Here is a 25,019-nt window from a genome sequence, read left to right as displayed (position 1 = left end):
CGGGGAACTCCAGGATGTTGCATCACTGGAGCCAAGGTGAGTATAGTTCTGCTTTAATTCAGAAAATTCACTAAGGTAAAAAAAAAAAAAAAACCCTCTTGCTTTTAGAACCACTTTAATGGACCTTTCATAATTTGCCTTTGCTCTTTCTTCCTAATGCAGTGCTTCATCCGACCTCTAGTTAGGGAGAGTGCATAGAAACACTCTCCTCCTCCCCCCCCCCCCCAAGCCCTGATAGAGGGACATATCCCATAAACACTTGCACGCAGTATTGCGCATGCACGGTTGTATCATTTTTATTATAAATCTTTCAAAACATTAACAGGACTTAATAAAGTTAGATATTATTGTGTATATAATATCAATTAGCAGTAGAGTTAATGCTGTAACACAGGTAATGTAGCTATAAAGCAAGATGTTGAAGCAGAACTAGAACTGCTCAGGATTGTGCCAAGGAACTTTAGTAAACAGATTGTTGGGATAAAATGTATCCTGTATAAGTTTAACTGATGTGTCTAGCCAGAAAAAAAACTATTTGAACACGTTTATGCCACAATAAAAAAAGCAAAAACAATTTGACATTTTGTTTTGTTTTAATATAAAAGAATGGGAAAGGCAAATTAAGGCATGTGACAAGAGATGAAACTGGACCAACATGAGGGAAAATAATATTACAATAAACTTGTTTGAACATTTCTGAAGTCATCAAGAAGTGTCCATGGTTTCTCCTTCTGTAAACAAATACAAGAAAAATAATATGATTAAAGAGGACTAACCAGATCTCCAGTCTTCCTTTCAAACAAAGGAGAAAATAGGTCCTTTTTTGTAGATGATCAGCTGATACTTAAAACAGATCTACTAAGCAAATGAACAGCCCCACAGCAAAGTTTGGTTTGGGTTCCCAAACCTTTTCTATACCAAGAATACCTCTGATGGAGCTCCCAAACCTTTTCTATACCAAGAATACCTCTGATGGGGCTCCCAAACCTTTTCTATACCAAGAATACCTCTGATGGAGCTCCCAAACCTTTTCTATACCAAGAATACCTCTGATGGGGCTCCCAAACCTTTTCTATACCAAGAATACCTCTGATGGGGCTCCCAAACTTTTTCTATAGCAAGAAAACCCTTGATGGGGTTACCAAACCTTTTCTATACCAAGAATACCCCCGATGGGGCTCCCAAACCTTTTCTATACCAAGAATACCTGATGGGGCTCCCAAACCTTTTCTATACCGAGAATACCTGATGGGGCTCCCAAACCTTTTCTATACCGAGAATACATGATGGGGCTCCCAAACCTTTCCTATACCAAGAATACCTCTGATGGGGCTACCAAACCTTTTCTATACCAAGAATACCTCTGATGGGGCTCCCAAACATTTTCTATACCAAGAACACCTCTGATGGGGCTCCCAAATCTTTTCTATACCAAGAATACCCAATAGGGCTCCTAAACCGTTTCTATACCAAGAGTACCCCCGATGGGGCTCCCAAACCTTTTCTATACCAAGAATACCTGATGGGGCTCCTAAACCTTTTCTATATCAAGAATACCTCTGATGGGGCTCCCAATCCTTTTCTATACCGAGAATACCTGATGGGGCTCCCAAACCTTTTCTATACAGACAAAACCTCTGATGGAGCTGCCAAACCTTTCCTATACTAAGAATACCTCTGATGGGGCTCAAAAACCTTCTCTATACCAATACCTCTGAGGTCGCTGCCAAACCTTTTCTATACCGAGACTACCCGATGGGGCTCCCAAACTTTTCTATATCGAGAATACCCGATGGGGCTCCCAAACCTTTTCTATGCCGACAAAACCTCTGATGGGGCTCCCAAACCTTTCCTATGCCAAGAATACTTCTGATGGGGCTCCCAATCCTTTTCTTTTTTTTTTCCAAAACGTTTTATTGAAGCATAAAGAGTGGTAAAAACCTTTTCTATACCGAGAATACTTCTGATGGGGCTCCCAAACCTTTTCTATACCCACAAAACCTCTGATGGGGCTCCCAATCCTTTTCTATACCGAGAATACTTCTGATGGGGCTCCCAAACCTTTTCTATACCGAGAATACCTGATGGGGCTCCCAAATCTTTTCTATACACACAAAATCTCTGATGGGGCTCCCAAATCTTTTTTATACCGAGAATACCTGATGGGGCTCCCAAATCTTTTGTATATCAAGAATACCTCTGATGGGGCTCCCAATCCTTTTCTATACCAAGAATACCTCTGATGGGGCTCCCAAACCTTTTCTATACCAAGAATACCTCTGTTGGGGCTCCCAAACCTTTTCTATACCAAGAATACCTCTGTTGGGGCTCCCAATCCTTTTCTATACCAAGAATACCTCTGAGGGGGCTCCCAAACCTTTTCTATTCTAAGAATGCATCTGATGGGGCTCCCAAAGCCTTTTCTATAACCAAGAATGCCTCTGATGGGGCTCCCAAACCTTTTCTATATGAATAATACCTCTGCAGTTGAGTTGATATGAAGGACAGAGAATAGAAGGAATTACTCGAAGAATTGTGGTGGGTTTTACTTTTATTTTATGTCTTTTAGATTGTGCACCTCCCAATATTATACTGCATGGAATTAATTATCTTAATGTACCCACTGACCTGTTGCCTACCTTCTTTTCTGAAACTCCTAGATCAGTTGCTGTAATATAGTTAATCAGTTGCTGTAATACAGTTAATCAAAGCTTACAAGGAATGTTCAAGTGTTTGGTTGATGATTTCAGTGCTGCATAGTTGGAGTGAACTGAACTTACTCATTTCATTGAACATAAAGGCATCCTGGTACTCTTTCATGTACTGTGTTGATCTGGATTCATCAAGGAATAAAGAGTATACTCGCTTAATGTCATCTACTTGGACCTCATTGCCCTGAAATAAAACAGACCTAAATTATCAACCGGGTGCCATACATGATTTATGAATAAATAAAATATACTTAGCATACTGTATATATCTATTCATTTACATAAAGTCAATATAACCCACAGACAGAACACTGAACCATTAACATCAGTGCTTGCCTCTACAGAAGTCGACAATTTATTGTCCCTTTACATTCAAAGGCAATCTAGTGTCAATTCATATCACATAACCTACAAGTATATTTTTGGGTTGTCAGGGGAAAGCATTAGGATGAAATTGAAGAAAACATGTACAAATTCTGCCGAGAGGATTAAATCATTAAATCGTACAAAGAAGTCACAGAGCTCCTAGCCTTGGTCCCTCTACCGAGGCCATGGGCCTGCCTGACTGAGTCAGCTTTTTATTTATTTTTTTTTTTTTTTAAGCACTGGCACTCATTGTGACAGTGCCTAGGCCTGACGAGGGCATGCTTATGATCCATAACCACAAAGCAATAAACAGATGGGAAGTTTTATAAAGCATTCCAGGGTTTAACAAAAGAAAAAAATAATCAAAAGTAGGTAGTAAACGCATGGTGCCCTTATTTATAGCCACAGGTTTGCTTTAACTACATCTCAATACCAAGCACCTTCACCCACTTTCTGCCCAGGCCAATTTTCAGCACTCTCACGCTTTGAATGACAATTAGTCATGCAACACTGTACCCATATAAAGTTTTTATCATTTTTTTATTTATTTTTTTTTTTTTAAGACAGATAGAGCTGTTTTTTGGTAGTATTTATTCACCACTGTGGTTTTCAATTTGTACTAATGAAAAAAAGGCAAAAAAAACGTTTTTTTCCTTAGTTTCGGTTATAAAATTTTGCAAATAAGTAATGGAGGTGGCACCGATGGGCATGGATGGGGCTGCACTGATTATCAGTGTAAATATTGTACTCACTGTGTCTTAACAGATCAGCTCTCCTTTCCTCACACACTATCTGTGTGAGGACAGGAGAGCTGATAACGGGCAAGTCTGTTTACATGTGAGCTGTGATTGGACACAGCTGATCACATGGTAAAGGGCTGCTGTGATTGGCCCTTTACACTGATCTGTGATCCGCTGTGTCCAAGGCACACAGCGATCGTGAACACTTCCTGATGCGACCCCCAGGGGGCACAGGAAGCGCGTTCTAGGGAGGATGTCCAGAGAAGCCCTCTCAGAACTGTATATCGGCTATAGCGTGGTAGGGAAGTGGTTAAACCACCCCTAATGTACACTTTGGGGAGTCCTATATCTCTATAGTTAGCAATACCAGTAGGCGTGCAGGTACGGTCCCAGACCGAGGTGCAAATACTCTCAAAAAACGCTGTTATAATGGTAAATAGTAACCTCTACTCAAGTAACTGCAGAGTTTTTGTATTTTGATTATGTAAAAAGGACACCTAAAACCTCAGTATCCATTTAGAAGATCACTCACCTTCCTTTTCCTACAGACGAGGCTTGCAGCAGTGATGAGCTGTATGGAGTATCTCAGAGAAGTTTCTAGACCAATCCGTGTCAATACAGTGTAAGCATCTTCACTCATGTCCACATCTTCCTCTTCACACCTAGCACAAGAGCAAGTCCATTAAATAGTGAGAACGGTCCTCAATGAAGACCAATGTTGGTTTGTGGTACAAACAACTGTACTGTTCAAGACTGTGAACCCTATTCTAGCTCAAATCATGTTGGAATCTGAACCTCATCACCATTCTCACACCACTGCACTAAGTAATGGCTTTTCTTGTTTCTTCTTGTAAATAAGTTTAAATTTGTGTTCTGGCCTGAAGGTTACAGTTTGTGTACACAGGCATGTGTTTGGAAATGCTTTTCTTTTCAATCATGTCAAAGGGAATGCAAAATAGTTTGATGTAGCTTATCCCAGGCGCACACAGGCCGAATGGTCGAAATCAACCGTTACAGTACAAACAGGCCGACTTTTCACCCGTGTGTACAGCTACCTGTCTGAGAGAAGCAGATCTCATCACTGGCTTCTGTCAAACGTGCATGCTTGAAAACCAGCAGCCGATCGGCATCTGATCAGTGCTTGCAGCCAATGGCCAGTGTGTTCTGGCCAGGGAAGGGGGGGCAGTCCCTCTGTCAGAACACAATAGCTCAGCAGGGGAGATTGCTCTACTAACATCGCTTGTGTTAGTACACCAATCGGTCAGTTTTTTTATTTTTTGTTTAGCCCACTGGGTTGAACCAAAAGAAACTTGTATAGCATGTACCAGGCTTTAGAAGGTCAGGGGCACCTCCAAAAAGGAAATCCGAAGTATTTGTGGCAACTCAAAACCAACTGGAAAAGAAAATGGTAACATGCTATGTTTGCGCATCCACACAATCCCCACAAAAACTGTGGAAATTAGCTGCTTGTGATAGTGCTGAGTCTATTATGTGCACCATTTGTTGTCTTCGTTGATCTCACATTTTAAAAAATAAGGACAATGGTCAACTGTGAATGTTGCTGGTCCGGAAGCCACAACATATGAGTTCTTTAAAAAAAGATATGAACTAGAATCAACTATTCTGTCTATCATGGCAACATAGCTGGTTTGCGATACTGGAAACAATGTTCAAAAATGCCTCTGCTAACAAACATTTGCCTCAATTTTCGCTATTGTACACAAGTACAGTACAGTCCCTCAGCTATACAGTGGTTGGGATAAGTTACCATTTAATAAGCTGGCTAGATTTAATATTACACATAAACCATTCAGGTTGTTAGGAGGAAACCTTTTGTAAATGATATAACTGAAAAAAAAAAAAAAAAAAAAAAAAGAAGATGGATAGATAGATATACTAAAATGATCCATTTTTTTTTTCATAAAAAAAAAAGCACTAACATTTTAAGACACATTTATGTAGTAATAACATTTATTTATTTGGGAAATCGGTAAAGTTACACTACATATAGTAACAGGGTCATTCAGTTAACTAACTTTCCTCAATGCAAGCCTCACCTGATCTTCAGGATCTGTTTGGTCTCTTTCTCATTGTATGGCGAGGTGGAGATAATCAGTAATCGATCCAGTAAATCGATGGGAATACCATGAGGACTCTGGTAGTTTGTGCCACGAATCCTACAAATAGGAAAACAATTTAAGTACCATGCGATACATTATAACATACCTAGAACTAGGTTTTCAAAGTGTATATCCTTTATTCAGGTGTGCTACTTCTCCAAGAAACCTCTAGGGGACATTGTATGATAGCACCATAGAAGTCTGCAAGTTATACAAACCATTTTTTATCTTACCTAGTAATACCTCGGTTTGTAGCCATGATAAGAACGGGAGCCATATCACTTTCTAACGCTCGATTTAAGAAGGAAAAGCATTCTATATCCAGCATGTGAACCTCATCAATGAAGAGCACCTGATGGAACACAAATGATTAGTACATTGATCAGACATAATTGCTCTAACAGCAGTGCAATTTTTTTTTTTTTTTTTTTTTTTAATGGACAGCCACTGTACACATACGATCGTCCTGATCCCCTATTGTTCTGGGAGGATATACCAGTATGTCCTCTGGGAACTGTGCACTTGTACACACAAAGTCCTGTGATCAAGATTCACACCGTAATTGGACACAGTGGAACACAGGTAAAAAAAAGGTACAAAGCCAATGAGAGTGGCTCTGTACATCATGATCACTGTTACCAATCACAGCATCGCAGAATGTAAACAAAGGCTGCCGTGTCTCACTTCCAGGCTGGTAATCAGGAAGCCCTCACACACATCGATCAGTGTGACAGGAAAGGAAGCCTATTGACCACCAGCCAGCACCAGTGATATGCAGTAACCATGCAAATAATAATAAAATCCACTGTTCTAATGCAATTCTACAGCATATGTCAGCCCTGTCCTATCTCTGATCTGACCTTTATATCCATTTAAGCTCTGGAAGGTTTTACCCCCTTCAAGACCAGAGCATTTTTTTTTGCTTTTCATCATTGTGGTACTTTAATTGGTTATTGCACGGTCATGCAATGCTGTTCACAAATAAAATATGTTATAATTTGTTTTTCACAAAAATAGAGATACAATAAATTCAGAAATAAAATACTAAAAAGCACAATACTTTCTGTCATAAAACATCCACGAAAATCAAATTTCGTCATAAATATAGGCCAAAATGTCTTCTGCTACATGTCTTTGGTAAAAAAAAGTGTATATTATTCCATCTGTAGGAAAGCGATAACATCCACAAACTATAGTATATGTATTTGAAAATTGATCATTTCTTGCCCTTAAAATGTCAGGACAGAACAAATATGCCCCAAATTACCCCTTTTTGGAATGTAGACAGTCAGAGGCATTTAGTAAGACATTAGTTTTTTTTTTTTAAATTTTAATTTTAGGTCACAATTGGAAAATAATGAGATAAAATGTAGTTTTTTTTTTATACATGCTATTATTAGTGCAGTAAGTGAATGGTGTGGTGGTGATCAGAAACACTCACTGGTAACAGCATTAAAAAAAAAAAAAAAAAAAAAAAAAAAAAATTTTAAATACGTACTGTCATCAGAGTAGTACTACTCTTGGGGGGGCGATCAGGGATTTTTTTTTTTTTTTAACACTGATTGCTTTTAACCGTCATGAATGGGTTAAATTCATGACAGCTGTAAATACTAGTGATCTGCAATTGGCTAATCAAATGGTACAGGCTGCTGTGATTGGCACAGATACCATGTAAACGCTGTGGACCAATCACAGCTTACTTGCAAAGCGGTTATGAATCATACTGATTTATAACAGCTTTGCCAACATTGTGATCACATAGTGATTGCAAAGCGATCCAAGGTCTCTACAGGCAAAATGTCCTACGGGTACATTGCTTTGCCTGAACATGCTGCCTGCAGTAAATGTACTGTGGAAGGTCAGCAAGTGGATATTAACTGCTCCCCTCCCTTATTTTGCACATTAACTCCTTTGTCTCCATCCTCCCATTGTATGTGACCTGTAAAAGGATGTGGAGGTGTCAACATTCCAAAAATTGGTCACTTTAGGAGTTTTTGTACTGTCCTGGCATTTCTATTTGCCATGTTTTATAACATAGCAACTATATTTTTGGCCTTTCTTTTTACAGTAAAACATATAAACCCAGTGGTTTTTAATAACTGTGAAAGTATCACAGTGTTGAAAACTGAAAAATACAACGTTAAAGCATGGGGTGAAATATGCTGGTACTGTGTTGGTTGATAATGGCATTACACATGTAATCAAAGTAGGAATGGATGACTTACTCCTGGGATAATCTCAGCTTTCCCTTCTTCTCTCCATTCTGCAACCTTTGCATTGATTTGCTCCCGGACCTCTGATTTAATCTCACCGGTATCACCTGTATAGACAATAATTTGGGAATTTCTTGAAGTGTAAAATTCATAACAATATGAGGCAAAAATGATACAGTGTGAATAAATACCACAGTAATAAAGTGCAGGATGAAGGAGCAGGCTACATTGTATTGTATTATTGTAAGCCAGGGCCTGACAGCCTCTAGGCTAGTGTACACAACCACTGGAAAATTCAGAGTACAGCAGCGATATACACTCACCAGCCACTTTATTAGGTACACTTGTTCAATTGCTTGGTAACCCAAATTGCTAATCAATCACATGGCAGCAACATGTGGTGAAGGTGACTTGCTGAATTTCAAACAGAGAATCAGAAGGGGGAATAAAGTGGATTTAAGGGACTTTGAATGTAGCATGGTTATTGGTGCCAGACGGGCTGGTCTGAGTATTTCAAAAACTGCTGATCTACTGGGATTTTCACGCACAAACATCTCTAGGGTTTACAGAGAATGGTCCAAAGAAGAGTTCCTCCACACAACTGAGCGGCAGTTGTGTGGAGGAAAATGCCTTGTTGATGTTAGAGGTCAGAGGAGAATGGGCAGACAACAGTAACTCAAATAAGCACTCATTACAACCAAGGTATGCAAAATACCATCTCTGAATACACAACACATCGAACCTTAAAGCAGATGGGCTACAGCAGCAGGAGCCCACACCAAGGGCCATTCCTGTCAGCTAAGAACAGGAAACTAAGGCTACAATTCACACAGGCTCACCAAAATTGGACAATAGAAGATTGGAAAAACGTTGCCTGGACTGAGGAGTCTCGATTTTAGCTGGTAGGGTCAAAATTTGGTGTAAACATAAAAGTATGGATCTATTCTGCCTTGTATCATCGGTTCAGGCTGGTGGTGGTGGTGTAATGGTTGGGGGTTATTTTCTTGGCATACTTTGGGCACCTTAGTACCATTTGAGGATCGTTTAAACGCCCCGGCCTACCCGAGTATTGTTGCTCACCATGTCCATCCCTTTATGACTACAGTGTACCCATCTTCTGATGGCTCCTTCCAGCAGGATAATGCACCATGTCACAAAGCTCAAAGTACCATTGGATCCCACTGCTGTCAATCAAACTGAGTTGGCCAATGAGGAGAGAGACAGGGTGCAGGGCCGAACAGCAGCTCCTTATCTGAATGTATACACTAAGCTGCACCTCGGCTCGGGTGCACCAATAGCAAGCTGCTTTCTCTGGGGGCACTCAACAGCTCCAGCCAGGGACCCAAGAAGAGGAAGATCTGGGCTGCCCTGTGCAAAACAAATGCACAGAGGAGAGAAGTAAAATATGTTTTTTTTTTTTTTCTATAGAAAGAACACAAGACTTTGCAATAATTTTAAGGCAAAAGGAGGTTCAACCCGGTACTAGCAAGGTGTACCTAGATGGCCAGTGAGTGTATAACCCCCAATTCTATTCTGAGTGACATACCAGAAAACAGAGCAAGGAATCCCTGTGTCCTGCTGTTAATGACATCAATTTCATGTAATGACACAGTATGAACCACTTCTTTACGCTTCTGTAGTTCCCCGTCAGGACACTGTACAAATTTTGTCTAAACCATGAAAAGGAAAGAAAAAAAGGAAAAAAAAAAAATGTAACTCAATAGTTTTAACGTATTTCTAAAAAAATCTAGAAGCGCCCAGTGATACTGTTCTCATACCTGTGATCCCATGGCATCATAATCCCGAGCCCTGGTGAATGCACGACCTAGTTTTGTGATCTTCCCAGTGGCTTTATCAATGGTTATCACATCTCTAAAATATAAAAATTATATTATTGCATTATGTTTGATAAATGGCAGGTGTAACACTAGCCGTAAGCTGTCTGCAGTTCTTGTATAGTTAAAAACAAGGCTTAACCACTTTCCGCCTGTAAGACATCATATAACATCCTGGACTTGAAGAGGTGATAGCTGGATGATGCAAGCAGCTACAAGTATCATCCAAATATCTTTTTTCTTAAACTAGTGATTTCTTCTAACAAAAGCCATCCTAGCAGCTGATTAGCCACTGGATTGCTTTTACAGGCAGCGGGAGGAGAGGGGACGTTCAACCACCCCCAAGCCCCTATCAGCACCTCTCCTGTGTGATCAGGAAATCTGAGATCTGATCCAGCGCCGGATTGGTCTCCGGCCATCTCTATGATCATAGGCCATTTTTTGTCCTTGAAGGCAGAGAACCCCAGATGTCTCCATAAAAAGGACCGGTTAATAATATTGAAAAAAAAAAAAATAAAAAATTTTTTAAGCATCCCCAATCCCTCGTACGCAAAAGCGAACGCATACATAAGTCGCTCCCACATATGTAAGCAGTGTTCGCACCACACGAGGTATTGCCACAAACATTATAGTGAGAGCAATAACTCTACTGCTAGACCACCTCTAATGCTAAACTGGTAACCTGTCAAAGCAATTTTTTACAAAAAATTGGATTATATATTGTATTTTTTGCATTACAATTCATTAAAGTGTATTTTCTCCCCCCCCCAAAAAAAAAAAAAACTGTTTGAAAAATTGCTGCACAGATAGCAATGACCACCTTTTTTTTATTCTCTATGCTCTCTGCTAAAAATATAATAGAATATAAAGATATATTTTTTATGTTTGGGGGTTCCGAGTAATTTTCTAGCAAAAAAATACAGATTTTTACATGTAGGAGGGAAATGTCAGTATTGACCAGGGTGGGAACTGGTAACTTACCCAGCCTGCACCTTTTCTTTTGTCAATGATTCTATCATCTTTGTTCCCAGGTCATAAATAGTCTCCATCTCTGTTGTTTTCAAGGTCAGTTTACCTACTTTGGCTCCCTTAAAAAACAGAAAAATTGTAGTAATATACACATCTTAGAAATCTTTTTTCATTTTACAGAAACAAGTATTTAAACGGCAGATTGCCACAAATATATGCCAATAGGAATACAATATAGCATTAGCTATAATATAATTTAAAGACCTCTAAACCCAACTTAGATCTAATATTTACAGATTTATAACAAACAGCTGATCAGAACTAAAATAATGTAATGATGTATTGTGAAACACTTTCTTCAAACAACTAACCCCTTCATGTGTATGCCCAGCCAAAACTTTCTTCTTGTATGGGGGGGGGGGGAGCACAATGATTAGTGGGTGCTAATCCTCCCTCATTTTATCCAAAACTAAAAAAAAAGAATCATTTTGGCTAAACCAATAAAAGATTAGCCACAGTGCTGATAGACCAGGCACATAGTTGCATCTTTGCAGAATGGGAAGATCAGTCAACCTGAATAATTCTGCTTTTCAGGAGAAGATCAAACTCGCTGGCCCACTATTTCTGGCAAGATCATGTGACCAAGACTTTCTGACAGGTAGCCAGCACTTTAGAAGTCTGGAGTTTTATTATAACCATGAAAATTAAGAATTTCTTCCCTTCAATTAACTTTTTATTTACTCATCCCAAAACGCTAAAGGTTTAAGGTTACCATTTAAAGTGGAAGAAATACTCGCAGGAATGCTTCAGAAGGAGAATCTGTGTGTCTGTTCTGCAATAAATGCGGCTAGCAAGTTTCTATAGATTCCACATTGACCCGTACATGCACCAGTCAGTGTACAATTTCGGCATTCCTCAGGTACTGGGGTGAAAACGCCTGTGTGCATGCACAGGATTTACATCATTATTAAGCCAGCCATTTAAACTGGCTTAAGACGCCGAACTCCAAGGAAAACTGGGCAAAGATCAGGAGCAACAAGGGAGTTTGCTGACATCACATCACTGGAGAGGAGGTAGGTGCAGAAGGTTTAGGCTACATTCACACCTGAGCGTAGCGTTTTTCGCGCGTTTTTTACCGCGATTTTTGCGGCGTTTTTTACCGCGATTTTACAGCGATTTTTGTGCAGGCGTTTTTAGATTGAATAGAGATCAATGGAAAACGCCTGTAATCTGCCCAAAAAGAAGCTCATGTACTTTTTTGAGCTTTGGGCGTTTTGTATACAGCTTCAAAACGCTCAGATGTGAACAGGGGCCATTGAAATGAATAGGATTTGTCTTGTTGGGCGTTTTGAGAGCTGATCCTAGAGCAGAAAAACGCCCCAAAAACGCCCCAAAACGCCTACATGTGAACGGAGCCTTAAGGTTCATAAATATTTTACAATAATAAAAGAACGACAATACAATCTGATATAAAAATCAACTCACTGTTCCTGTTGCAGGTCTGTCGATCTGAACTTCCACCACCTCCCCTTCAATTATTTCGGTTTCTTCTCTAGAAAGAAAAAGTGTAGGTTTGTATGAAACGTAGTGCCGGTTTTGTTAATTTTATGTAGTTATCAATTTAGGGCGAGATCTTATATGAACTATTTTATTCTAAATAATCTTTCAATTTTAATCATGCTTGGTAAATAACATGCAGTTTGTTACACAAGATAGGTCTTGCTTTTAGAAAAGGTACTGAAATCGCTGTGCATTAGCATTTTCTATTGACAGTTTCCTAAAGTTAAAGCTGAATTCCAGCTTTTGCTTCACTTTACATAGTTTGTTGGGTCCAACCTGGCCCCAACGAACTATGTCCCTCACTAACATGTGAGGCTGTTGGATGTGCTGTATAAAACTCAATGTAGCGGAGACTACATACAGCATGGGCGTCCAACCTTTTGGCTTCTCTGGGCCACACTGAGTGTAGAGAAATTTTCTCGGGCCGCATATAAAATATATACTATATTTAAGGTATATACAGTAAATAATAAAATGCCACCGCATCCTTCCCATGCTGCCTCCCCCCCGCCCCCAGCACTAATTTAACACAACTAGTGGATGATACCCTCCAAGGCTGCCTCTGTGTTCGTGCCCCGACTTGACTTCCTTCCTACCCAGCAATAAAAAAATAAAAAAAATTGTCAGGGGGCAGTGGGCCGCATTGCCTGCAGTTCCGGGCTGCATACGGCCCCCGGGCCGCAGGTTGGACATGCCTGACATACAGCATACCGCACATGTTCCAGGTTCGAGCCAAAAAAACGTCCTGTCTTCATACACAGAAACATTAAGGTCTATCTAATTGGCGTTCAGCCAAACAGAGAAAGTGATGTATTCTAGCAATGAATACAAAGCTTGGCTCAAACAAACTATGTAAACTGTAGCAAAAGCTGGAGTTCAGCTTTTGTTCACTATACTTAATTGTATTTACACCAGAAACTTTTGTTTTCAGTTTTGGATGAAATGGGGAAATGTTAGAACCGCTCAGATTTTTCTGCTATCCAGAGCTTGGTTAGGAAGATTTCCCCTCACTTCCTGCTCCGGGGACAGCCTTATTACCAGACAATAAGCGAAGGCTTGAGATTTACTTTAATGGGGGAAAATGTAACGGTTCTGGTAGTAAGTTTTTATGTCTCATATCAATTGTATTTGATATAGTTAGCATCTGGGATTATATAGGGAATTCGTTAATACAAGAGTTTCCCAGTCCACTATAGGTTAGCTAAAATGCCACAGCAAAAGCTTGCTTTGCAGTTCCCCTGGTCTTTGTTAGCTGGATATACGAGTGCGTTAGTCATATTTTAGATTTACCTGGCAAACAAAAAATATAACAAAATGCTGTTTTGTCCTGAGAACTAAATATTAAAAATATTTATTGTGGAACAATTCAGTGCATGTAAAAGGGAATGCTGTGCTTGCAATGCTGCAATACAGCTCATGGATGAAACACATTTATTCAAAACTTTCCATGTGTGGCTCGTTTGTGTGCTGGAAAAATAAAAGAATACATAAACTGCACTGCCATGGATCGTGCTTAACACTTACTAAAATAAGCAGCAGCATGCAAGTGCCTTCCTTTCCCACCCCTAGCCCCTCCATTCAGATGATGGAAGGGAAAGAAAACCCTTGTGTAAACTACAATTCGCAGCTTCCATAGACTCCTTGTGTGACAGCACATGCATGGCCCAGCGCTGTCACATGGAGCGAGTCATGTGCGCCACAATACTGGGAGTTCCAGGTATTTCAGTCTGCTTTTGGTGCTGAATGAAGCAACAAGGGAGCAAAGGGACACCAAGTAGAAGCTGCCGGGGATTGCTTCTGAGTGGTTCATTTTCTGCATTAAGGTTAAAGACCTTCTGTGTGCACCCTGCGGCCCCTTACAATTACCTGAGCCCAAAAACAGCAGCTCTCTCCTTACTGGAGATCAAGGCAGCAGTGGGAGGCTCCTGCTGCTGTCAATTACAGCAAGTGAGGAGAGAGCGGGGGTAGGTCCAAGCTGAGCTGCACTGTGTGCATCAGTGGACACACACAGGAGCACTGACGGGGGGACCCAGAAGTGAAGGATCGGAACTGTTCTGTGCAAAACCATTTCACAGAGCAGGCAAGGACAACATTTTTTTTTTTTTTTTTATTTTGTTTTCCTTTAGAAGCACTTTAAGAAAAAATTATATTTCCCAGCAATTATGAAATAGGCTCCAGTGCATTGTAGGCGAGCTGTGTGCTGCTTAATTAGTAACGTACCAAGAACTAAGCATGAAAACACAGTGATAGGAGACCGATTTACAATTTAACCAACCTGAACACAAGCAAGTTATATTGCATATATCCTACTTACTTTATTCTGACACCAATAGACCTCCGGAAAGACTGTGTCAAAGCCTCTGTCTTGCTCATTTCCAAAGAAAAGATTTCACTGCCTGCAATGGCTGTAAACGGTGTATCTGAGCCTAAGGCCTGAGCCATACCTGAAACAAATTAGAGGCAACATGTTCATTGGCTTATACGCAGGCCCAAGGATATAGCGAGCCAAGACTCAGCCAAAAATGTCCAGATTGCCAACACTGCCCATTTAAAAACACAAAGTACATTTAGCTAAAAAAAAAAAAAAATTATATTATATATATATATATATATATATATATATATATATATATATATATATATATATATATATATATATAGATAGATAAAAGAATTTGGAGTTCATTGCATAGAAAACAGATCATGAAAAAAATATATACATCTATAAGCTTTATGCAGTCATTAAAAAAAGTTTTATTTCTCTACTGAACAGATGGCTGACAAAATAGGTGCGTTACTAGACTAACTTTGCAGCATTCAGGGTTGCTAAGAGCACAAGGCTAAAACTAGAATTACACAAGTTTGTTTGTGTTATTTAGCTGCTTGCCTGAAGTCCTTGAACTTCATATAGCTTAAAGGCACCAGTTTTAAATATTTGAAAGTATTCAAAAAAGCCGTGCTTGGCATTTTGAAAACTTCCAAGTGCAGAGAAGGGGTTTGGGATCCCTCCATAAAGAGTACCTGTCACTGCCTATTACTGTCACAAAGGGATGTGTGACAGCAGTAAAAGTGAAAAAAAAAAAAATGGTAAAAAGCGCCCCATCCCTCCGTGCAGAAGTGAACGCATACGTAGGTCTGACCCGCAAATGTAACAGCGTTCGAACCACGTGATGTATCGCCGCAATTGTTAGAGAGAGAGAGAGAAATAATTCTACCAGTAGACCTCCCCTGTAACTCTAAACAGGTAACCAGTAAAAAAATTTAAAACGCCACCTCTGGAGAAAAATTTTAAGTAGTGTATTTTTTCGCCATTCCACAAGTGTGCCCAATTTTAAAGCATGACATGTTAGGTATCTATTCCTTCACATTATACAAAAAAATAAATTTGGCTAACTTTACAGTTTGGCTGTGTGTGGAGTTATTTTGGAGGCGACAGAAAATGTACACCGTTATACACTCACTACTTTACATTGTAATTTCATCAGTGTTGTCACATGAAAAGATAGAATAGAATATTTACAAAAATGGGAGGCGTTTACTCACTTTTGTGAGATAGTGTGTGTGTGTGTGTGTATATATATATATATATAATAAAAAAAAAAAAAAAAAGGGTTTTGGGGTTATAAGTAATTTTCTAGCAAAAAATACTGATTTGAACTTATAAGCAACACATGTCAGATAAAGGCCTGGTTTTCAAGTGGCTGATAGATGAGGGCACCCTAAAAATGCCATCAATAGAATTTCTCATGTAACAGTTAGGTGACATCTAAATTCAGAAAACATTTCATGAAGAGTTATGATACCCATAGCAATGGCAGTTTTTCCTGTGCCAGGTTGTCCTGCGATTAATACTGCTCGTCCTGCTATTTTCCCTTCTTTGATCATCTCCAATATGACACCAGCGGCTCTCCGAGCTGCCAGCTGTCCCACCATGCCTTGTGATACCTGCAGAGACAATGCGCTTCTTATTAACCACAATCTGCTAGAAAATTAAACACAAAAATCGAAGCTAAAAATTGTACACATAGGCTATTATCATTTTAGCAGTTTAATTTGCAGGTCATCTCTACTATGGAGAAATGTGAAGCAGTGAGCCCATTCAAAACATCCATGCACATTATCGTGCAGCGAGAAGGTGAGCTGTGCATGGTTTACTTTATCACAACTTTCATAAAATGACATTTATTCATCCCTATGCATTGCAATGCACTTGAACTGAATAAATAGAACATAGAGAAAATTGCCTTGTCTATGCATAGAGACCATATGGCTTGGAAGGCCTCCAAAAGTTGGAAGCCACAAACCATAATTACTCATCCAAGCATTTCCTTTTGTAGGTTTGGCTAGTGCAAATTGCCGGGACTCTACAGTAGAAGTTAAAGATAGCTCTTTTTGAGAGACACACACCGTCCATATTGCAGATACTAGTTACTTGGCTGCCAGGCTGACTGATGCTTTAGTATTTCCCATCACTAAAACAAAGCAAGCATACAAGTAAAAACTCGTTGTGATCTTACTTACATGTTTTCTGATTTGTGTACTTGCTCAGTGAAAGCCAGAAAAATGCATTTTTAGAATGAGTTCAGCAATGGCAAAGGTTTACTTTCAAGTGTAAGCTTTACCCCACAATTGCTTATTACTGTCCATACTTTTTTACCCAGAGTGGTGAAGTAATAGACTCAATGGGGGAGATTTACTAAAACTGGTGCAAACAAAATCTGGTGAAGCTCTGCATAGGAACCAATCAGCTTCTAGGTTTTAGCCCTCGTTCACATTGGAGGCGGGTTTGGCATTGTGCGAGTTCAGCTTAACTCGCATGATATTAAACCAACATTTCATTGCAAGTTCGGGGGTGAATTTAAAGACATCTGTGCAGGTTCATGCACAGATGTCTATTGAAATCACCCCCGAAGTCGCCAAAAGTAGTGCAGGAACTACTGTTGGAATTCGGTGCAGCGTCAGCATCACACCGATTTGGATGGTGCCGTTGCTGGCAACAGGCTGCGATTTGACATGTCAAATCCCCCCCCCCGATGGGAATGGAGGCTTATTGTCAAAGCTTAATTGAACAAGCTGAAGTTAGAAGCAGATTGGTTACTATGCACACCTGCACCAGTTTTAGTAACTCTCCCCCAAAGCTTCAAGAAAAGTAGAACCCACATAGCCAGTGTTGGCGTTTAGCAATGGCAGCTCTACGAGGGGTGTCACATGGGGAAGGGGATGGAGAAAGCCCTGTGCAAGCTCAAGTCATGACCTGGAGCTTAATCACTTGTCTACCAAGGTACATTTATGAATGGCATAGAAGACAAAGGGGTTAAATCATGTTTATTCATGACTGTTCCCATGCAACAAAACTCTTGCATTTTACTGTATAAGAGTGACTGCCAAGCAGAAACCCCATGCTGTCCTGTGTGGCTGGCTCTCATCTATGCACTGCAGCTTAGTGTGTTTTGGAAAGTCCAAGGACTCATTTACATATAAAAACATATGGTGCCATAAAGCACAGTAACGCACACTGAATGGTGTGAATGTAATATAGGCTTCATGAGAAATAATACCTTTTCTTAAATTTGAGACACATTTTTCTGTCTTAAGAAAACTTTAATGTGTTAATTATTTAAAATATTTTATGTACGTTCCCTTTTAAAGAACCAGAATATAATCAGTATCCATTTACTGGGCATATGATAATTACCGGTCGGGGTTCCAGTGCATCGTCCAGTCCAAGACCTCTGATATGAGAATGAGCGCCTAATGAAGGAGGAGGAGAAAATGTTTCATCTCAGATGTAACCCTAAAAAAGAAGGTGCTACTAGAAAGAAAAACACTATGGCTATTATAAGCCTAATTACATGGGCAATGTTTTTTTTTGTTTTTTTTTTTTTAGATTAAAATCTTTGTGCCCTGGGGTACCTTTAACTGGATAAAATGCAAGTCTCGTGTCACAAGGGTGCACCTCTACCTGTCAGAGGAGTGCATTCCTCATGGGAGATACACATTCAGGGCCTCCATTTAGAACTTCTGCATAAAACACAGATAGGCATTGTAGACTAAGGCACTTTTAGACAGTTTGGTGGTAGCATGTTGCTGAATGCAAGTATGTGTTCAGCCATAAGGCTCAATGCAGTACTATGTGGATCCCTCATACCATGTCCAAAACACAAACCATCTCACAAGATGTAACTTCAATGAAACATACTGGTTATCTTAAACTTAGTTAACATTGCCTTAGTTAAGACATGTACCCAAGTCGATCATTTGATGGATGTTCACTGAATGCAAGGCAGTGTGTGTGTACAGCTGGTAGAAGTGGAAAAACATGAACATTCACCCTACCTAAAGACCAGTGTAGCTAAAGCTAGCTATTCATGTTTAGATTTCTCTCATTCAGCCTCTCTGGGCTGAATGAGAAAAAACATTCAATGCCCTTAATCCACAGTAAACAGCAAAGATGGACGTATCGCCCTGGCCAAGTATTATGTTATGACAGCCAGGACCCACGGCTGTCTGAATACTTGAACAGTGACTTTATCTAACAGGGGGCAGCCACTATTTGCCCAATACATTTCCACCCAGCTCCTATGATTTTTCAACTGACTTTTCCTGAGCTGGGTGGAGCCCACAGGGCCCCCTACAACTCAAGTTTCCACAGAAAGTGGCTGAAATTTAAAGGCTTTTGCAACATGTTACATCCTACATACAGATGTAACAAGGTGCAAATGGGGCCCCACTCTCAAAACCTGGCCCTCCTTCCCGATGACAGCATGCAGGGGTTCGTCGTCCCCGCAGCCACTGTCACTTTTAAAATAGTTGTGGCTGTGCCACCTTCCACCTGTACAGCCATATCATTCATTCAAAGAGATCCGCGAATGAATTAACCAAGGCAGACTTGTAGTTCTCAATGAAATAAAAGTGTGGTATTTAGCACACTCGCGGTCCATTGACATTTCTTCCAACTCTCAACCAGAAGCCTGTACCCCCTGAATGGGCATAGAGCTGGAAGAAGAGTCTGCAGGAGCCTGGCACTGCACCCACAATCCACTGATTGCGAGTACAATACTTTACAGGTTAATGTGAAAAAAATGAATGTACATTTTTCCCTTTCCTTTCAGACATTCCCCTGATCAACAAATACAGAATGGGTTACAACACTTATTTTATGTAAAACAAATTAAATGATATATGCCATTTTTAACCATTATAAACACCAATTACGTTACATAACAATTTTTGTTTTTCTAACACTGGCCTAGTATAAGCCAAGTGCAACTGCCTGACAGCTCTGGTTACTAGGGAAGCAGTTTGTTGTTTGTCAGTTTCTGTGGAAACCATTCAGCTCCAACAAAATGAGATCATCATCAGGAACTACAAAAGCTTACACACAAAATCTCAAAGGGGCTATCCTAAAGTTCAGTGATCACATTCAAACGCATTAAAAGTAATTGCTCTAGAAACAAACAAGAAAAAAAAAAAAATCGAAATTTCAGTAACAAAACAGAAAACACATTATGAACAAATTCAGAAAGTTTACCAATTCTCTCAATTCTGGTGACATCTCTTACTTCCGGCACCTTGGTTGTCTAAAAGAAAAAACACCAAACAAAAATAAAATAAAAAGCATTTAAACCACAAAAAAAAAAAAAAAAAAAAAAGGCCTGAAGGGTTTTTCCTTTTTTTTTTAATTTTTTTAGGCTTCTTTTATTTTCCTCTGGTGATCTGGCCAGTTAAGTCTGTTTTTGACCAGAACAAGCTCTCCTGCAGATGCATCAGTTTAGTGTGTTGAGACAAACCGTTTAACACTGGCGGGGGTGCTTACAATAGTCAGCCTTTTTTTTTTTTTTTAATTAATTTAAAAACTTTATCCTCAAAAGAAAAAAGAAAAACGGTTGTTTAACTTCAGTGCGAGCAAGAGTTTGCCTTCAATTTGTTAGTGTAAATACCACTCCCCTCCCCCCAGACTGACAATGCTGCTGTCCAAAGGTACCCCCTGTGCGCCTTCATCCAGAGTGGAGGCAATCTGGGGGGACATTTAGACATGTTCCTAAATCTCTTTGCCCCTAAAGCCTGATGCGCATTTGGATCGCACTCCAGAGGTTAGACAGGCAACGAGGAGGTGATGCGATGCCTCCTCATTGCCTGTTTTAACCCCATTCTTGCTGAGAAATGAGCTGCAGCTGGCGCTACCACACTGACTTTAATGTGTAGCATTCAGCGGGTTCGCCTCCCACCAATCACTACAAGTTGAATCAAATTTGCTGTGGGCTCAACAAAGCCCAGGCTCCAGGTCTCCATAGCGACCAGAAATTGGGTTCCAGTGCCCGGGCTCCCATTAGCCCGTCCACCACTGCCACCAAGCGCAAGCAACTCCTCTGGCAGCCACCGACTGAGCTCCTTACCTTCTCTCCTCCAATGGCAGATTCCCTATTACAACATTACACCCCTATATAGGATCCCTCTACTACAACCAGGTAAGCCGCCATCATACTCCTCCTACACAGCATCATTTCAAATGTTGGCACCCATACACATATATGCTTGCAGGACCTTTGGTTCGCCTTCAGAAAATGCACCAAAACTAATTTCTAATAGAAGTCTGTAAGAAAGTGTGGGTAACCCCCATGAAAACCGAGGTACACGACATTGCGGCCAGACCGCAGCAGATCCATGTGAAACCGCCTGAAACGGACCTTAGGCTCACCACCCCGCAATCTCAATTTCCTTAGACTACATTCACACCTGAGCGTAGCGTTTTCACGTGATTTTTACCGCGTTTTACAGGCGTTTTTTGTGCAGGCGTTTTTTGATTGAATAGAGACCAATGGAAAACGCCTGTAATCTGCCCAAAAAGAAGCTCTTGTACTTCTTTGAGCGTTGGGCATTTTGCTCACAGCGTCAAAACGCTCAGATGTGAACAGGGGCCATTGAAATGAATAGGAATTGTCTCGTTGGGCGTTTTGAGAGCTGATCCTAGAGCAGAAAAACTCCCCAAAACGCCTAGATGTGTACGGAGCTTTAGATCTACCAACCATGTAGTACAAGGGCCTCCTGGTCAGAGAATTTAGCCAGGTCCTCATGGCTTTGGTAAATCTGACAGTACAAGTCATTGTACAATACAATCAATTTTAGCTTTAAAGCGATTGTAAAAGGTTTTTTATTTTAATGCATTCTATGCATTAGGATAAAAAACCTTCTGTGCATAGCAGCCCCCTCAGCCCCTCCTAATACTTACCCGAGCCCCATATCGATCCAGCAATGTGCACGAGTGCTTGGCCCTCAGCGCCTTTAGCTCCTGCTGCTGTCAAAGTCAGTTAGCAAATGAGAAGAGAGAGGGGGCGGGGCTGAGCCCTGAAGGGACAGGCAGAGCAGCATCTCATCTCGGGTGCCCCCATATCAAGCCACTTGCTGTGGGGGCACTCAGCAGGAGGGAGGGCCCAGGAGCGCTGGCGAGAGACCTGAGAAGAGGAGGATCGCGGCTACTCTGCGATCCTCCTACACAGGGCAGGAAAAGTATAACATGTTTGTTATTTTTAAAGAAAAACAAAAAACAAACAGGATTTTAGTTTTAGCGCCGGTTCACATATGAGCGACGCTACTTGCAGGGGCGACCTCCGAGATCGCGGTGCGAGCAGCGCGCCGTGACCTCGGAGCGGCCGCCACAGACTTCATAACATTGAAGTCTATGGTGGTCGCCCCAAAGAAGCTCCGGACCCTTTTTTTAGGTCGGAGCGACTTGTGTTGCTCCTATTAGAACGGGTCCGCAGCTTTCCTATGGGAGGCGACCTGCGGCGACCTGTGAGGCGACCAGGTCGCCTCACAGGTCGCCCTAGTGTGAACCGGGGCTTACTTTAACAAGATGTAACACGAGGCCCTACCTAATCTAGCCAATCAGACAGGCCCTTGAACATGCAGTACATCTAAGGCCCCATTTTAATCTGCATGTTCCCGCAAATGAAGCAATATATATCATAACGGCACCAAAACAATATGGTGATAACACCTTTCTCCTGCGCTTAGAATCCAAGCTCCCCGGCCACACTTGCCACGGGACTCACATAAGGCATCTCGGATGGCTAGAGTCTTGTCTTGCTGCCCACAAAAGGACTGGGTAGTCCAACGGTACTATAGGCAAAAAGAAACAAAAAAAGGGCGCACCGACCTAGCGCATTATCTCCAATAAGGCTTTATTGTACAACATAAAAAATGGCTACTCACAAACAAAGGTAGAAAATAGTCATATCAAGCTCAGTCACTCGAGTGTCAGGAGTAGTTCATGTATTAGTCCATATTCCTGTTAAGATGACGGCTGACGCGTTTCGAGGCTCAGCCTCTCGACTGAGCTTGATATGACTATTTTCTACCTTTGTTTGTGAGTAGCCATTTTTTATGTTGTACAATAAAGCCTTATTGGAGATAATGCGCTAGGTCGGTGCGCCCTTTTTTTGTTTCTTTTTGCCTATTATATCATAACGGCACCCCAAAACTCAACTAGCAGGAGTGCACCAAAACCCCCCGTACAAAAAAACGAGGCTCACCACCCAAAACAGGTGCAGGAGCTACTTTGGTGCGTTTGTTGCACGCAGGGCTCGCCATTCAGCCCCATTCACACCTGTGCGTTCCCAGAAATGTACCAAGACACGTATGGCACGTGTGGGGTCATTATTCCCCAATGGCTCCCCAAATGCGGCCAGCAGACACGCCAAAACTCTCAGTACTATAACACGCCCAAACCAGGTACAGGAGCTGCTTTGGTACGTTTGTCACGCGTAGGGCGGCCCCTTCAAGTGAAGGTCTATGCTGACACTCAGGTGGGAATGAGACCTTATAAAGATTGTAAGGCATGTGATGAGCACCATACATTCACCATCACCAATGACAACAAACCGTTACCCCTAGCAACCAAAGCAGCTTCACCTGTCATTTCACAGCTCAGTGTGGCTGCTAATGGCATGGTCATAGATCAGATGGAATATCAGTCTCTGGTTTGTAGCCAATGCCCAGAGAAGAAGGATCCGGCCCATGAGATGTGTGATCACACTGCACTTCATTCATCCCAATACAGCCAGCTAGCATAGAAAGCCCTACACTGTCCTCCCACCATAATCTACCCCTCCATGTATGTGACCTATTCCCCTTCATACAGCACCTTCCCCATTCTCATCCCCCGGCCTCTGTGTGTCTCTTACCGCCATGGTTGCCATGCTGCCGCTTCTTCCTACTACACAGCCGCCAGATACACTGACTGTGCAACACGAATATTCCGCCGGGCAGGAACCAGCCCCCAACCTGAATGTTCCAGAGCTGTGTGACTGCAAATCCACGCCCACCAGGGGAGGGGACAGTGTAACCGTCTGTAAAAGATAGAGCTGAACTTCTCACCGGTGACAAATAATCCTGACTGCAATATCAGACACGTCCAGCAGGTGTCACCAAGCAGTCAGCTCACACACTGTATTCAGTTGAGAGGTGTCTGCTTTAGCTGTGGTGATAGGCTGAGTCACCAATTTGGAAGAAGTATTCATTGACATGATTTCCACATTCCTGATCCACATGTTTACTCTGGATCAATGACTGAAACCAGAGGTTCCATATACCAGCTCAGCTTCCAGTATTTTTAGTAATAGAAGCCCCTGTATGTATTTTAAAGTGGAACTAAACCCATCCATTCAACTGTTAAAAAAGGAGCTAACTGACATGTCTGTTTGTGTTTTCAACCAATCTATCAAACCATCAAATGACTGGTCTAATAACTGATCACATGTGCTGCACCAAGGCAGTTACGGATCAAACAGAGGCGAAAATGACTGAAAAGGATAGGAGGACTTAGTTCCACTTTAACCACTTTACCACTGGAGGATTTTGCTGTCTTATGTCTGGGCCACTTTTTGCGATTCGGCACTGTGCGAGTTTAACTGACAATTGCGCGGTCGTGCGATACTGTACCCAAACAAAATTTACGTCCTTTTTTTCCCACAAACAGAGCTTTCTTTTGGTGGTATTTGATCCCCCGTGCGATTTTTACTTTTTGCACTATAAACAAAAAAAGAGCGACAATTTTGAAAAAATAACAATATTTTTCACATTTTTTTTATATGAAATTCTCCCCCAAAAAAATGTAAAATTCAAATTTTTTTACATTTTTGGCCAATTTGTTTTCTGCTACATATGTTTGGTAAAAAAAATCCCAATAAGCGTATTTTGATTGGTTTGCGCAAAAGTTATTGCGTTTACTAACTAAGGGAAAGATTTCTGTAATTTTTGGTGTTTTTTTTTAACGAGTAATGGCGGCGATCTGCGATTTTTTTTTGCGGGACTGCGACATTGCGGCGGACAGATCGGACCCCTGACTGACATTTTTGACACTTTTGGGGGTATCAGTGACATTACTATAGTAATCAGTGCTATACATATGCACTGTTACTGTAAAAATGACACTGGCAGGGAAGGGGTTAACTTTATTAGAGAGGGAGGGGTTAATGTATGCCTGGTGCTTACTAACGTGTGTGGG

The 25,019-nt window shown here is 41.0% G+C and overlaps 1 protein-coding gene across 1 annotated transcript; it reads right to left on the bottom strand.

Annotated features, from left to right (window-relative positions):
• Nucleotides 1-574: 574 nt before the first annotated feature.
• RUVBL2 (RuvB like AAA ATPase 2) lies at nt 575-23,796 on the bottom strand. Its single transcript, XM_082274060.1, has 15 exons — nt 23,698-23,796; nt 20,046-20,094; nt 18,210-18,265; nt 16,318-16,459; nt 14,829-14,958; nt 12,440-12,506; nt 10,967-11,073; nt 9,929-10,022; nt 9,697-9,820; nt 8,163-8,257; nt 6,171-6,289; nt 5,875-5,994; nt 4,350-4,479; nt 2,781-2,895; nt 575-731 (listed from the first exon to the last, which is right to left on the bottom strand). Exons 1-15 carry the CDS (start codon nt 23,710-23,712, stop codon nt 706-708), a joined length of 1,389 nt encoding a protein of 462 aa, XP_082130186.1. The 5' UTR covers nt 23,713-23,796; the 3' UTR covers nt 575-705.
• Between the last annotated feature and the right edge of the window lie 1,223 nt (nt 23,797-25,019).

Source organism: Pelophylax lessonae, assembly GCF_965119305.1.
Source record: "Pelophylax lessonae genome assembly, chromosome: 12".
In the NCBI taxonomy this organism is placed as follows: Eukaryota; Metazoa; Chordata; class Amphibia; order Anura; family Ranidae; genus Pelophylax; species Pelophylax lessonae.
Note: the sequence above shows the minus strand (reverse complement) of the source record. Positions and strands in the feature narration are given on the sequence as shown.

Excerpts from the sequence above, each read along its gene's own strand:
- RUVBL2 (XM_082274060.1), bottom strand. Across the intron at positions 12,507-14,828 it reads TCTATTGGTGTCAGAATAAA|AGAAGAAACCGAAATAATTG; the intron begins GTAAGTAGGATA and ends TTTTCTTTCTAG. Across the intron at positions 6,290-8,162 it reads AAGCTGAGATTATCCCAGGA|GTGCTCTTCATTGATGAGGT; the intron begins GTAAGTCATCCA and ends GTGTTCCATCAG.